This window comes from Lepidochelys olivacea (assembly GCF_965140295.1).
Source record: "Lepidochelys olivacea isolate rLepOli2 genome assembly, chromosome: 5".
Taxonomy (NCBI): domain Eukaryota; kingdom Metazoa; phylum Chordata; order Testudines; family Cheloniidae; genus Lepidochelys; species Lepidochelys olivacea.
Genome location: NC_140415.1, coordinates 61,986,673 through 62,003,540, shown reverse-complemented (window position 1 = coordinate 62,003,540; position 16,868 = coordinate 61,986,673). Strand labels below are relative to the sequence as shown.

At 42.2% G+C, this 16,868-nt stretch overlaps 1 protein-coding gene across 9 annotated transcripts in view; it reads right to left on the bottom strand.

Moving 5' to 3' along the window:
- The window catches only part of RHOBTB3 (Rho related BTB domain containing 3), a 76,320-nt gene that overhangs the window by 58,838 nt on the left and 614 nt on the right, over positions 1 to 16,868 (bottom strand). For all 9 annotated transcript variants that reach the window (XM_084628227.1, XM_084628226.1, XM_084628228.1 and 6 more), the window contains exons 2-4: positions 16,484 to 16,636; positions 9,762 to 9,987; positions 1,409 to 1,601 (exon numbers count right to left, since the gene is read on the bottom strand). In XM_084628227.1, coding sequence (XP_084484353.1) covers positions 1,409 to 1,601; positions 9,762 to 9,987; positions 16,484 to 16,512 — 448 coding nt within the window. In that variant the 5' untranslated portion in view covers positions 16,513 to 16,636. The remainder of the gene's footprint in view (positions 1 to 1,408; positions 1,602 to 9,761; positions 9,988 to 16,483; positions 16,637 to 16,868) is intronic.

Sequence of the window (16,868 nt, the reverse complement as noted above, 5' to 3'; positions counted from 1 at the left end):
AATATTCTGTATTATGTTAAAACTATTTTACTAAAATTATTCTGGTACCCGATGTGCCTTTTTTCCCTTTTTAAACACTATACTAGTTTTTATTTTTTTTATATTGGTACATGGGAACTCTGAAACAGTGATTCTCAACCTGCGGCCCAACCAGCACACAGCTGCGGCCCATGTGACATCCTCAGGGCCATAATTAGGGCAGGGCAGGAGGGTGCAAAAATGGGGCAGCACACCATCTGGCCCTGAGGCATCAGCTCCCCTTGCAGGATTGGGCCCAGAGGCATTAGCAAGAGACCAGGGTGCTTGGCACCCACCTTATCCCACACACTCGCAGGTCCAGTGACCCTGGCTGGAGCAGGCTCCCCGGTACTAGGACCACGGCAGCAGACAGACAGCATGGGCTGCACAGCTGACCCACCTGAAGAGGCAGGAGACCAGTGGGTGGGGGAAGTGGGAGACGGGGGGGGGGCGGGACGACTTGAGGGGGTGCAGGGAGAGGTGTGTGGCCAATGCACGGGGGAGAGACTCTAGGTTGGGGGACTGGTGGCAGTCCCTGGATGGGGGCTAGATATTGGGGCACAGTCCCTGGGTGGGGGAGGGTCTGGAGGGCAATCCCTAGGTGAAGGGCTGGGTTTATCTGGGGCAGTGGGGGACTGAATGCTGGAGGGGGGCCATCGCTGGGGAGGGGAAGGCATTCTGCCCTGGACAGGGCATCCTGTCTCTGCATTATATGGCTGCCATAACACATACTAAAAACTTTAAAAAAAAAAAAAGAAAAGAAAGAAGATGTACAGGTATTTTTATATATATGAATGTGGATGCGGCCCACATAACACAGAGAGCTGCATATGCAGTCCACAATGGTAAATAGGTTGAGAACCACTGCTCTGGAATATAGAGCACACTACAGTTATGTGTTTAAATCAAAACTGATGTCTAGAGGCTCCACAAGATCTTGAGTACAGTCTTGATCTCTCCCCACTTTGTAGTCAGAGGGGTTAGCCCTCCTGTCCCAGTGTCACGCACCGTAACACACTGTAGTTCTTAGTCCCTCCAAGCTAACAGACTTTTAGCTCCAAAAGCAGATCCAGAGCTCCTGGTTTAATTCCTGAAGATTATGAGCCATACAGGAGTGTTATTTGAGAGAGATCAAAGCATATCATTAATTTTCATTGTCTTTATTCAAGAACAATTTAAAAACGCATAATATTGATATTAAAATTAATCAGTGTCAATCTACAACACCTTAACACATCACATCTTTTTGTCAATGGGACAAACTCTGAAGAAAACAAAAACTTTTTACCATGACTGGACTGAAGATGTAATCAGATTTCATTGTGATTTACCCAACATCTAACTTCAAGGTAATATTTCAGCTGTTTGTAATAGGAGATTTAATACATACCGCTTTTTCTTGCGCCAACAGCGGAAATTATGACTGGAATTGAACAATGATTTAATGCTCTTTTTATCATTGGAACATAACTGTCCTTTACTTCTTGAAATGAAGATTTGTCATTTACAGAGTATTTAATCACAATGATATCAGCTCCTCCAATAAGATTTTGAGAGGTGTACCAGTCACTGTCAAAAATGTCCTACAGAGGGGAAAAAAAAATGCATCAAGAGTCTTTTATTATTATTATTATAGGCAAGAGAGTGTCTATACAAATATTCTTGCACACAAAAAAATAGATAAATTACGTTTTTGAACTGACGAGATGCAACAAATAGAAGAGTGGGTTTGTGTTTTGTAATTGCTCTGTATAATTTTCTTGTCTGGGAAACAATTTTTGCACTAATAGTAAGCTTATGAATGCCTCAAATCCTAAGAAAGAACAGCAGTTCAAACTCACAGTATTTTTAATAAGCACTGCATGCAGAAATATACGTTGCTCTTTCAATCATTTAACTTCAAAATTGTATTACTAAGGAAATAAAGCAGTGCCATCAGCTTCAATTGTAAAAGTATGCAGTAATTTCTATGATATTGTTAAAGTACTGTAGGATCTTTTTGGGTGGATACACAAACACTTTGCTGCGTACTTATAGAACTTTCAAGGCAAATTTTAAAAATTTACACTGTATATTTCTATTAAAAAGCCTGCACAAAAGATTCTGGTGTATTGACTAACAAGCTACCTATTAAGAGTTTGCAGTTTATAGACTATATAATAACTGTACATACGATCTCTAGTTCTGGTTACAAGAAGTAACTATGGTTACTGATTTATCACTGACACTTATCATAACAAGGTATACACACTAGAGTTGTTTCATGATTCTAATTAATTACAGCTAAAGAAAACCTCTTCTCTGAAGGCCTATCTACACAGGGACACTCAGGAAAATTAAGGAGAATTAACTAAAGCTGCAAAGTAAACATGCATAAATTAAAACATTAAATCCTGCGTGGATGCTCTCATTTCAGAGGTAAAGTGGCCTTTATTTACCATGCTATAGAGAACTAAGGCCATTTTACTTCTGAATGAGAACGTCTACCTTGAAGGGTTAGATGTGCTTTAACTTGTACATATTAACTTCATTGTTTTAGTTAATTCACCTTACTTTTCCTGAGTCCTGGTCTATTCTACAAGCTTAAGTCAATACAACATCACTCAGAGGTGTAGATTTTCCACGCCCCTAAGCAATGTAGTTATATTGACCTAACCCCTAGTGTAGACAGCACAATGTCAACAGGAGAGCTTCTCCTGTCGACATAGCTACCACCTGTTGGGGAGGTGAATTACCTAAGTTGATGGGAGACGCGCTCTCATCGGCAGAGGTAGTGTCTTCACTAAGCTCTATAGCAGCACAGCTGCAACAGTGCAGCTGCGCCACTACAGTGCCGTAACTGTAGACAAACCCTAAGTATCCCTTTGCTTTAACCTTCCTGAGTGTCCCCATGTAGACAAGCACTGAGACCAGAGAAGCGGAGAGCAGTTGGGCCATAGTAGTCTCGAACACCGTTTGCAACACTTTCCTCTTAAGACAGAGGAGCTAATCAGAATTCCTGTTCAGATGGCTGTTCAAGATTCCTGTTCTCCTGTCTGCAGTGTCCTATACTGCCAATACCTGTTTTGCAGTGTTGCTTTTGATTGGCAATCTATTCTTTTATTTCCATTTTTAGTAGTAAGTTAAAGGATTCTAGATTGCCAGTCTGAAGAGGGAAGTCTGTTTTATCTCCACTCCCTTCCCTTCCCCCTCCCACCCCCCAAAAAACCAAACAGGGTAGGCAGCAGCATAATGAGCTTCTGCACCAATGTTCCTCATTGGTGACCTATAAGGGTCATCTCTAGGTGAATAAGCGGGCAGTTGTCTATATGACATTTTATCTATCCATGCCCTCTCTTCAGAGATTGTCATCCTGGATACTAATCTACTGAGAACAGGGGAATAGTTCTCATATCTTATTTCCTATCTTATGTACCAACCAGTTTAATCTCACAGTTAGCCTAAGGATCACTAAGCTGGAGAACTTCAAAAGTGGTCCCAGGAATATGAGACCAGCAAAGAAGATCTCCCAACACTCTAAACAGTATCAGGCAGGAGAGGAAACCAGAGAACCACAGGAAGGTGGAACCAAACAAAGCCAGGGATGAAATAAGCCACAAAGCAAAGGAGCAAGGAAAGCAAGGAGCAGAAAATAAGGCAAGGATAGGCAACTTTAAGGTAGCAGAGGGCCACAAAATCCACTAAAACTCTTTGGCAGGCCACACTTTTTTTTTTTTTTAAATTAAAAGAATCTACATATCTTATAAATCCGAAATGTTTGGTATAGTATACGTGTAAACATACAATTGATTGTGTATTGACAGTGTAAAACCAAAGCGTTCTTAAAATATAAAAACCCTTCAGAGCACAACCTTCAAATTAAAAAAAAAAAAAAAAACCCAAAACCCAACAGTTTACACATAAATCTTTCACTAACCTTTTTTCAATGTGCTGAAGAGCAGGGGATTAATAAATGAAAACAACAAAGTAAAACATTCTTAATGTTTTTTCTCCACTGCCTGGCCATTTTCTTTCACGCCATTCTCTTTCATGTCAAAAGGGAAGGAGATTTGCCACTGTGCCACCCAGCTCTGGTTATTGTCTCCTCACTGGCAGAAATGCTCCCCGCCCCTCAGCAAAGCAGACAATGGGGCTGGGCACAATCATATTGTGGGAGCTGGCAGCCAATTATGTTCTTATCAGACGAAGAGCTTGCCAAGCCAAATGTGTGGCAGTCTCATCAGCAAAGTTCAGAGCCCTCAGACGACCATCAAATATGATCAGAGGATGGCTGTCAGCATTGAGACACATTGTCTTTGGCCACAGCTTCACATGGGATCCCTTCTTTGGCCCCAGGTGTGAAAGCTGGCTGCACGTTACCCTGGCTGATTCAAAACCTGTTCAGAAGGGCCCATGAGCAGCATGGCAAATCAAAGCCAGATATACACATGGTCAGGTCCGTTACAAGAGGGTAGCCACTGGGAAAGCAGTAACCAGAGCCAAGGGGTGTGGGGCAGAGCCCTGCTCCACCATGAGTGACCGATACATGGTTGGACCAATGACAGGCTGTCATAAACATACAGGTAAGGGTACCATAAAATCCCTCCTTTACCTGTAAGGGGTTAAGAAGCTCAAATAACCTGGTTGGCACCTGACCAAAAGGACCAATAAGGGAAGAAGATCCTTTCAAATCTGTTTTGTTTTTGTGCCTTTTGTTGTTCTCTCTGGGACAGAGAGGACCAAGGCAGAAAAAAAAAAAAAACCCACACACCTCTCCTAAAACCCTACCAGAAATAAGAATCTGCTTTACTTACAATTTTTGTAATGTAAGGAAATACATTATTTTCCCTATGCTAAGAGAGAGGTTTATTCCTGTTTTTTGTAACTTTGAAGTTTTGCCTAGAGGGGAATCCTCTTTGTTTTAAATCTTATTACCCTGTAAAATTACCTTCCATCCTGATTTTATAGAGGTGCTTCTTTTACTTTTATTCTTTAAAGTTCTGCTTTTAAGAACCTTATGGGTTTTTAGTGTCCTAAAAACCTAAGGGTCTGGTCTGTGCTCACCCTGTTTACCTATTTGGTTGGTATAAGATTCTCAAGCCTCCCCAGGAAAGGGTGTGAAGGGGCTTGGGGGATATTTTGGGGAACAGGAACCCCAAGTGGTCCTTTTCCTGAATCTTTGTCTAGCTCACTTGCTGGTGGCAGCAGTACCATCCAAGGACAAGGAAGGAGTTGTGCCTTGGGGAAGTTTTTAACCTAAGCTGGTAGAAATAAGCTTAGGGAATCTTTCATGCGGGTCCTCACATCTGTACCCCAGAGTTCAGAGTGAACCCTGACACAGGCATTGCAACCCAGAGCATGGGCTCCTGCTCCCAATCCTGGGCTTCACTCCAATTCCCAGAGTCGCAGACTATGGCTCCATCCCATGCCACCTAGCTCTAGTTACTTCCTCTCTGTTGATAGAGGTGAACCCTACCCTCATCCACCCACTGCTTTGTGGGGGGGAGAGGGGCCTGGCCAGAACCTGTGTTTCTTACCTCCCACTCAGCCAGCCACTGAGGAGGCAGTAACTGGAGCTGGGTGGTGTGGTCTGAATCAGTGCCTGTGCTGATGGGGAAGAAAAGTGGTCTGAGGCAGCAGCAACTTTACTAAAAGACATGCCCCTCAGCAACCCAGCTCAATTGAAAAAAAAAAAAAATTCTCAGGCTGTGACCCCACCTATGGGCAGGACAAATAAAATGATCTGGCAGGCCAGGAATGTTCCCCAAGCCACTAGTTCAGGGGTGGGCAAACATTTTGGCCTGAGGGCCACATCAGCATTGCAAAACTGTATGGAGGGCCAGGTAGGGAAGGCTGTGCCTCCCCAAACAGCCTGGCCCGCCACATCCTGACTGCCCCCCTCAGAACCTCCCACCCATCAACCCTCCCTGCTCCTTGCCCTCTGACCACCTCCTCCCGGGACCCCAACCCCTAACTACCCCCAGGATCCCACCCCCCTGCTCCCTGTCCCCTGACTGCCCCGACCCCTATCCACACCCCCGCCCCCAAAACGCCCCCTGGGACTCCCACCCCTATCCAACCCCCATTTCCCGTCCGCTGACTGCCCCTGCATGAACCTCTGCCCCATTCAACCGCCCCCGGGATCCCCTGCCCCTTATCCAACCTCCCCGCTCCCTGCCCCCTTACCATGCTGCTCAGAGCTGCAGGAGCTTGCAGCTGCCCGGCCGGAGCCAGCCACGCCACCAGTGCTACCCAGTAAGAGCAGTGGGCCAGAGCGCTGGGGGCGCAGTGTGCTGAAGCTGCGGGGCAGGGGGACAGCCGGGGAGGGGGCAGGCAGCTCAAGGGCGGGGCAGGACGGTCCCGGCCTGTGGGCCATAGTTTGCCCACCTCTGCACTAGTTGCTCATCCCTGAGGTGGAGGGAGGGAAGAAAGATAGAAAAAGGCAGAACAGAGGGCTCAGAAGGAATGGAAAGGAAAAAGAAGCAGTATGATCTGTGAAGGGAGGTTGTGGGAATGACAGAATTGAAAATGGAGAGAAGAGTAATAAAAGGGAAGGAAGGAGAGAAAAGGCAACAAGAGAAAACAGAAGTTAAGAAGTAGGAACAGATGAAAGAGAAAAATCACTACAACATACAGTTGTGACTGCTTTAATTCTAACTGGAATGTATTTTGATAACCTCAAATATATATTTGGTTTTAAAATTGTTAAATTAGTTTGTGAATTAACTGCTATGTTCAAGTAAGTGAAACTATTAGCACTGACTTGACCTAAATATAGCATTGGCAGATATTTGTATAAACTCCTATATAGTTCCTCACATGCACCTCTCGCCCACCTTAGGTAGCAACACTGTTGACATTCCAGTTCTTGGCCATCCCAACTAGAGACCGGCAATCATGCAGAGTTCTGCAATAATCTTGTGCAAGGAAAACTTCCTATAAGTTGGCACCAGAATCCCATATTTATTTTTGTTCAACAATTTACCCGCACAGCTGTGGATCATTTAGGATAAATGCAGCTCAATATGGAGACAAGGTGTCTCACACCTGAGATCAGTCACAAAACACACAGCCAACCCCTTTTCTCTAAATTATGCTGGACTGCATATTCAGATGCCACAAACAGAGCTAATACAGACACAGCTGTAACATTAAAGGTTTCAGAGTAGCAGCTGTGTTAGTCTGTACCCGTAAAAAGAAAAGGAGGACTTGTGGCACCTTAGAGACTAACACATTTATTTGAGCATAAGCTTTCATGAGCTACAGCTCACTTCATTGGATGCAACCCGATGGAGTGAGCTGTAGCTCATGAAAGCTTATGCTCAAATAAATGTGTTAGTCTCTAAGGTGCCACAAGTCCTCCTTTTCTTTTTTGCTGTAACATTAAAGTAGATATTCACTAATATAGATAAGATCAGGTGCATTTTCCAAAAAGAAACTACAGATGGCTGCAGTCTTATTAGTGACAACCAAACATTAAACATCAGCCAATAGTTAGCACAACCATTTACAATCTCTCCAGGCCACTGAGATAAGACATGTGGCAGACAAGACCAGCTGAACAAATCACAAATCTCAACCATCTGTCTTATGCCTGACAATGGCCCTTTTATGTCTAGTCTTAGTCATAAAGGCATGTGAGCAGATTCTTTAGAACTGTTCACTCACTAAATCTGCCAAATCTCCAACCGCCAGCAGGAGTAACTGCAAACTCTCAACCACCATAGACATGTGGCATTGAAGTGGCAGTGTCACCAAATATACCTAGAACCTTCAGCCTGCAGAAGACAGAAGTCCCTAAGGGATCCACCCTTGAAAAAACCACAAATAACCAGAGACAGCCTCAAGCGTAAGCAAAAAATGCTCATCCTACTGTTCTCCACAGTTCACAAAGGGCTTGTCTATACTAGCACTTTACAGCACTGCAACTTTCTCACTCAGGGTGTGAAAAAAAAACACACACACCTCTGAGCGCTGCAAGTTTCAGCACTGTAAAGTGGCAGTATAGACTGTGCTCCCAGCGCTGGTAGCTACTCCCCTCGTGGAAGTGGGTTTTTTTAGAGCGCTGGAAGAGCTCTCTCCCAGCTATGGTGCCGTGACTACACGGCCGCATTAAAGCGCTGCTGCTTTAACGTTGCTAGTGAAGACATGCCCTAAGAAACCTCTCACCTGCCCCAGCTGGGAAAGACTAGAGTAGAAGTTACACTGGTAGCATTCCCAGAAGCATGAAGTGGTTGACAACAATATAAGCTGCCACTGCTGTTCAGTCACTGCGATCCTAAGGTCTTCTGAATTCAAGTTTTGGTTGTATTAAGACATCCAAAAAATTCATATGATTGTAAAACTAAAACAAATTCCTGAATGTGTGACCACTCTCTGCAAGCCAGGCAATAGGATGTTCTTCTTATACCATTCTCCATCTACCCACCAACCCGCCTCCCAATTTATCCTACTACTCTCCTATAGCCTCTTAATTAAAGGTTCAATTCTGCAACATTTATTTATGTTGAGCAGCACTTACTCACAGGTCTGGTCTCACTGAAGTCAATAGGACTACACATATAAGGGTGAAAAGAAAAGGAGGACTTGTGGCACCTTAGAGACTAACCAATTTATTAGAGCATAAGCTTTCGTGAGCTACAGCTCACTTCCTCAGATGCATCAGAGGAAGTGAGCTGTAGCTCACGAAAGCTTATGCTCTAATAAATTGGTTAGTCTCTAAGGTGCCACAAGTCCTCCTTTTCTTTTTGCGAATACAGACTAACACGGCTGTTACTCTGAAACCTGTCATATAAGGGTGAGAGACTTTCAGACTTGGATCCTCTTTCATCTGAATTTTTTGATTAAAGCAAAATGATTGATCAAAAACACAGGCTACCACTAGAGAACAGAATGCTGACTAACCCAGGTCTTAAGCTACCAATGCTTCATCATGCATTTCTTACACTCAAAACTCCTGTAGACTCCAACAGAAGTTTTGGGTGTGCAAGGAACGCAGTATCAGGCCCCATATAATATTTTTAAATTGAAACTAATGAAGTCACCAGATGGAACAAACATTTAAACAATTAAAAAAAATAAAATAAATAGTGCTCTGAAATAATCACAAAAATAGAGGAGGGTGCGGATTCTCTCACAATCTCACAAAAACAGAGAAATCAGTCCATTATTGCACATAATGGGGAAAAAAAACTGCTAACAAAAGCTAAATTTATAAAACTATCAATTTTTTTAATGCTTTTGATTTAGGAGCTTATTTTCTACACTTGCTCATTCAGTATATTAAACAGGAACCACTAGAAATGAAAATGAGTCCATATACTGTACCTTAGAACGGACCAATCATAAAATTTAAATCAATAATTTTCAAAGAACTGTTGTATCAAAACATTCTGATCAAGAGTGATTTTCAAGCTTCACAAAACATTTTTGTTTTCTTTTGGATTATTTTCATGCAGTTTTCACTGAACAGAGTTGAAAAATACTACCTCCATATAGGTGCAATAGATTAGGACCCTGCTCATGAGGGTCTTTTACTCCTGTTCCTCCAAGAGACTGTCAGTATTTGTTTTGGTGGTTGTATTTTAACATTAGAAGTAAACTTCCAATCTTTTTAAATTAATATTTTGACTGGTTAAAATACCACTAAAGAGCTAAGACCATCAAAATCATTTGAAAAAAAAAAATACCCCCACTGTATTTGGACTGAATTAGGAGTGGCTACAATGTTGATTGCAGAACATAGTTTCAGACTAGTCGCTTACCCAAAGGGGACAGTCATGTACCACCAGTCTGACATTTCCAAACACACAAGCTTGATATTCAGTAAACACAGGATTTCCAACATGGTTTGCAGAGTTCAGCAGCAAACTGCTTTCAGTCGCTGAAATGAGAGCACTTCTCCCAAGATAGGTCCAGATCAGACTTGATTGCTGATTGTCTTCAGGAAATCCATCTCTCTCATTTCCAAAGGCTACAACATGAACAGACCTAAAACAACAAGAAGTGCCGTTAGCGAAGACTGGTGAAGAGGGGAGATGGGGGGGCTAAGAATATACTTTCATATCAAAACAAGAATATTAATCCTTCTCTAGCCTCTTCTTTCACTAGACTAACACCCCAGGAGTCAACAGTGAGTTACATATATGATCTCAAATCCAATAGCAGAAGTGGAAAGGAGTGCTTTATAAATCACCAGCTTGTTTGGCTTTTTATTTGTCCATTTCCACATGTAGCTTCACAGATGTAACCTCAACGATTCCTGTCACATATTCAGTGGCTTTGGTGTGTTTTCAATGCTCTAACCTCCTGTTCAGTCCTTCAGCCCCTGCAAGTCAATGAATGTAACTGCATGTGACAGTAGCAGGACAAGCCCTTGCCATGAATCTGTTTCTGTTGTAGGTGAATTCAGCAAATATCCTCAGCAGCAGGCAGCCCCAGGCTCAGCCGTCTCTTTACATCAATCCTACCCAAGGGCATAATTCATACAATGGAGAGACTTGACATTTCTGCAGAACCAACATAATGTGGCCAGGTCAGCAAAGAAAGACACAGGCTCTTCAGCAACAGCACATTCGACTGCATGGAAGGGAGCTGATTACATGGCGTTCCTCTGTGGCAGCGTGGGGGGGTGGGGGGGGAAGAGAGAGAACAAATAAATAAATGAGCTCACTGCCATCCAATCTGTATGAAGACAGCCTTCTGAACTATGAAGATCCTACCCAAGTAAGAGAAGATAAATGAGAGTAGCCCCCGCTAAGGAAAGGCTGCAAAAAGAAAAATGAAGTATGAAAGGCTGAATCTTTCTACTTAAGCAATTCAAACCTTTTACTTGTATAAAAGTATTTTTAACAGTTGGCTGATAGCTATAGAAAATCTAAAAGCATGTTTCAGTGCTAACGTGCTGTTAAACCCCATTTTCAAAGGGCCAATTTTTAGGTCTAATAAAAAGATGCAATATTTTACCTGTGTGAAGAGGCATATTTTTGCCAATTCATTTCATTTTAGACTGAATCTGTTTCTACCAAATAGCACTGCACATATTATGGTCTAAACACATGGGGGAGTGAGGGGGGGAGTTGGTGTGAGAGTGTAAATAATAAGGTAAATATAAAACTGGCTATAGGAGGAAATTCTCCGCTCAGTTTGGCTAATGTAATCCAAAGAAAAAACATCAAATTACGTGGAATCACTCAAACATGATCATTCACAAAATAACCAATGGAATCATCAACAAAAACGCTCCCACTGCAGAATCTGGATTATTTAAAAAACACTAATACAAAATTAGTAAAAAACAGAAAACTGTATATGAGATACTAAATATAAATATCACTACACGTTTCATACCAGTCAATTGTGAATATCCATACTGATTGGCTGGACCATTTTTATAAACTTCAGTGTCTGACCCTCTGCACTGAAGTCAACGGGAGCATTGCCAATGACTTCCAGAGGCACAAGATCAAGCCCTAACATATATGAAATACACATATATGACAACACCAAAAAATATTTAATACCTATTATAGCAATGAAATAAATTCTAAAAATCTTTCCTCCTATTTTAATAGCTTTTATAAACTATAAATATTAGACTTTTACAGCAAGAGAGACCAAATGGTAGTTTTCTCAAAAATTTCCTCTCTTTTGTCCCACTTCCCAGTTTCCCCCACTGCAATTAACTTTGGCTTAGGAAGCTGAAAGACCACTGATGTAGTTTCCTCTTTGAAGTCTCGTTGCCCTTTCTTGGCAGTTCTTCTCAAGGGAGAGAATTTAAAAATGCACCACATTTCTCACTTGGCCCTCAAAGTGGTTGGCAATGTCACCTAATACACCCTTCATTAGTAGTGAGTGATGCTGGATAAAAAGTCAAGTGAGTTAGTGCCAAAACAATGCTTCGACTGTGTCCATTAATCCACTTACATAAAAGTAGCCTTTGGAGACTGAAGGTCTGAACAGAAGAGCTGGGGTTTGCAACATACTAGACTACAGTAGGACCAAGGTTGGGGAGGATGTTTGAGTGGAATGTTTCCTGTAACCATACATTTAGAAGCATGAACTGTGAATAACCAAGAACTCTGAAAATGGGTGACTATGAGAATAACCCTGAGGAAAGATAACTGTAATATGAATGAACCAGAACCAAAGAAGATGACTGGGTTTGAGACTATGACAGGTTGTGTGAATAAAGTACACCCCCAAAAGGGTGAATTTAATTGACCTGAAGTCTTGTTTGGCATGTGGGCTGTGAAGATTTTCTACATTCTGCTTAAACAGTGCAGCTCAGTCATTTTTGAGCACTGGGTCCTGGGTTTAAAAGGGAGGGAGAAGGAACTGGATGGTCTAGAACAGGATGACCAGAGGGAACTCTCATTGTCCACTCCCCTCCCCCAGAAAGAGTAGAGATTACAAGCAAAATATATTACGTTTTGTCTGTATTATCTTTTCCATGGAGGTCATTATGCATTGGGCTGCCTCCTTCAAGGTGACTTCCTTGTGCAAGCACAGCTGAGGAATTCCCTGGCAGTACAACTTCAAGACAACAACACTGCCAGGGTCTGGGGGAGAACTGTCATAAAAGAGAGTTGCTATAGAGCAGAGGTGGGCAAACTATGGCCAGCAGGATATCCTGCCCGGCCCTTGAGCTCCCGGCCCGGGAGGCTAGCTCACAGCCTCTCCCCCACAGCGCCACGAGCACTCTGGGCCGCCACTCTTGCTGGGCAGCACAGGCAGCATGGCTGGCTCCAGCCAGGCTACGAGCTCCTGCTGCTCTGAGCAGCATGGGGGGGGGGACGGGACGAGGGGGACTGGGTAAGGGGCAGGGGGTCCTGGGGAGCAGTCAGGGGACAGGGAGTGGTTGGATGGGGCTGAGGGGGTCCCAGAAGGGGGCGGTCAGAGGACAAGGAGCTGGGGGGGGGCGGGTTCGATGGGTCAGGGGTTCTGAGGGGGGGGCAGTAGCCAGGCTGTTTGGGGAGGCACAGCCTTCCCTACCTGGCTCTCCATACAGTTTCACGACGCCGATGTGGCCCTTGGGCCAAAAAGTTTGCCCACCCCTGCTATAGAGACTCAGAGCTTTGGACACCGCCCTAATCTCTTACAGACACTTGGAGATTCATTGATTTCGGTAATCCCTGCTGGGGGAACAAGTTCCAGCACCCAATGAAACAATATAGTAGAAAATGTTTAAGGGAATCTTTCCTGAGTTTTCCTCTGCGATCCCATTACATGGGTTTTTCTACAGGTGTGGGCTACCCAATGATCTGTCACAAAAGCTTCATTAAAATTTTAATATTGTAAATAATATTCACACATCCTGGTTGTTTAGGTTTCATCAAACACGTACTTATGATCTAACATATGAAATCAATGAAACAGTGGTTTTGAATAAATACAACTTATTTACATGCACGCATTTTAATAGTCTCATTTAAGGGAAAAATTCACTTCTTTCCGGACAAAGCCTGGGTAATTAAACTTTGTGTAAGGAAGTTGGCTGGGGTTGACTAACAGAATCTCTCCTTCCCCACCACGTGCGTAGGTCTAACAGATTCTGCCCCGTGGGCCGGAATAATGGTACACACCCTCTCCATGTCCCTACACAGAGGTTTGGGCCTTTAGATCTTCACCTGGCAAGCCATAACATTTCCTTCCACTCCCACCTATTAAACAGAGGAAAGAACTTTAACTATGGAGAAGTCTATCTCCAGTATTCCACTAAGCTAAACAGGTACTTTTCCTGCACAGCAAGTCATCTGTTCCCCAAGTCAGAAATCTCAGACTGCCTGTCACTAAATTCTGCTGAAGAAGACTGACCCCTACTCATCTTACACATACCTTCCTCCTCCTTATAAGACAGGGGTAGGCAACCTATGGCATGTGTGCTAAAGGCAGCACACGAGCGGATTTTCAGTGGCACTCACACTGTACGGGTCCTGGCCACCGGGTCTGGGGGCTCTGCATTTTAAATGAAGCTTCTCAAACATTTTAAAAACTATTTACTTTACATACAACAATAATTTAGTTATATATTATAGACTTATAGAAAGAGACTTCCTAAAAACGTTAAAATGTATTACTGGCACGCGAAACCTTAAATTAGAGTGAATAAATGAAGACTCGGCACACCACTTCTGAAAGGTTGCCAACCTGTTATAGGATGACAAATTAGCTCCTCTTTCTGTAATGTAACTGACCATTTCCTATTAACATGGGCATGCAAGACTAGGCAGAACATTGCTCAAGGCTTCCATTTAAAGCAAAACAAAACAAAAAACCCACACACAAATATATACATAGTAGAAATCTGAACTTTGCAAACCACAGATGCTGAATTTAATCCTTGTGGGTCATATACTAGATCTGAACTTTGTCTACCAATTATCAAATACTTTTTAACTGGCTCTTCTCTCTTGTGTTTTTATTTTTCATTTCAGGCCATAGAGATATTGCACTACCCTACAGTGTGATGGGAGCCACATAATACAGTAGTGTCTCTTGGACCCAAAGATTTTAGCAGGACGTAGAAGAGTCCACACAGAAAAGGTTCAAGAAAAAAAAGATTTAGATTTATACATATTGCTCATGTGCAGTAAGCTAAACAAGCTCATTGCTATTACCGGATTGAACTGCCACAAAAGGTCCAGAAGTCCTTTGTAAAGATTCTGTATTATGATTAAATATGTATTTATCATTATCAGGTCCAGTTAAATGTTAGAACTGTCATCTGCCATGTAAAGTTACCAGGAGGACACGAATTTCAAACCAGGAATCTTGAATACTGATGCACTATGCACAGGATAAATCCATTTTACACAACTACATGCTCTGCTATGGTAAATTAGCAGCTATCATAACAAATGAGGTACACTACATTAATATCCTAAACGAGAGATGCAAAATCTTACTAGCTCTAGTACATACCCCTCAAAGTGCAGGATTGTTCTCACTGTTTAGAGAATAATCTGGTTTTCTGTATAATATCATTGTTCTCCAAGTTCTCATGGAAGGGATGCAATATATTACACATTAAATGAATCTTCTGAAAGTATATTGATAAATGCAATCAGCATACAGAAGATTTGGATTATTTTACAGTGTTTTAAGGAAAAATGCATAAATCAAAACTACTATTTATTGCATCCTTTTTAAAGGAAGCCTCCAACCACACATTTTCATACTAGCAATCTGAAAGTTCAAAAAGCATTTAAGTCCATGTACTATGAATGTATTTGAAAATAATGTTTATAATCACAGGTGGTGTTTCTAACCCTATTGGGGACAATATCATCATACTAAAAAGTAATGAAATGTTACCTATGTGTGATTTAAATCTGTTTCATATTGGTTATGCCACAGCATTCAGAGACCCTTTGCACTAGACATTGTTCTATTTTAATGCCGGTTTGACAATAAGAAGAAAAATTTTGTTTAGTTTTGAAAAGTTATTTATGTAGGATGGAAACTGTCTACCTTGTTAAATCCAAAACCCAATTTCTTCAGCGGTAGTGAGATTGTGTACTATATAAAACTCAAACTGAGAAAATACCTGCTTCATACTAATCAATGTCTTACACTGTAGGCAGTAGCCCACGAAAGCTTATGCTCAAATAAATGTGTTAGTCTCTAAGGTGCCACAAATACTCCTGTTCTTTTTGCAGACAGACGAACACGGCTGCTACTCTGAAACCTTACACTGAAAAACACACTTGGCATCTCTGTCACACAGTCATGTCAAGCTATTCAGTATGGCAACAGTAGCAAACAATAAATCAGAGTATTTAGCTGAAAAAAGAATTATAAAGGGGATCACTCTGTTTGGTATTTTGCAGCTATAGGAATTGAGTATGCCACGAACAATGAACATTGCAACCAGGAGACACTTGTTACAGCTGCCAGATGAAAGAAATTGTAAAACACTGCGCCAGTCTTTGGCAGAAGTCAGAAAACAATGACATATCTGATATCAGTGACATTTAAACAACAGATCATCAAATTGTCTCAAATTATTTCTGCTGATGTATCCACTGGAAATCTGTCAGACAAAAAGATGAACAGGGACAGATGTTCTTGGTTGCTGATGAGGAGAAAATACTTGGTTTTGATGACGAAAAGGAAAGTACAGCTGAGTCATGGATGAAGACTTCATTTTCCTAGAGGTGCTGGTGTTACCTGTGTCTTTCAGCTATGACTTTTAGCCTCCTTTACTGCAGAGAAGACGGAGCTTGGTGCACTCGGTTAGTGTGTGATTCGACAGGAATTCAGAAGAGCTGATAGTTCTCCTGGTTATCTGATCCGGCATTCTTTATGCACACAGAGCTTCCACTGATGTCAATGGGAGCTTTGGGTGTGCAAGGAATGCAGACAGGTAAAGATTCTCCAAAACATTTAAAAGAGAAGCAGTGAGAAAGCATTTCAGATTACACATTTATTAAATCATCATTAAACATGGCTCTCTTTTTCTTAATGAAACAAAATAAAAGCTTACATCAGGCTTGGTTTTACGGAGCCTGCCATCAGGAATGTTCTTCAGCTATAAGATGTGTCATAAACCAAGCGGCAGCCTTTCCTCGCTTCAGACAAGTATTGACATAACTGTCCCCAACTGCATGTCAATATTTTGAACACTAGAGCTGGTGAACTGAAATAGCATCATTAGTTAAAGCTCTGTAAACCAGGAGTAACTCCATGCACATCAATGGAATCACACCACTGAAAAGCCCAGCAGAGTGGAGTCAGGTCTGGTGCACCTCCCACCTTTGTTAAACACATACACAAAAAAACCCAGATTGTTTTAGTACGCTGAGCAAAACAGCCCTACCTCAAACCACCCCCCCCCCAAAAAAAAGAAAACAAACCCCACACCAGAGCAA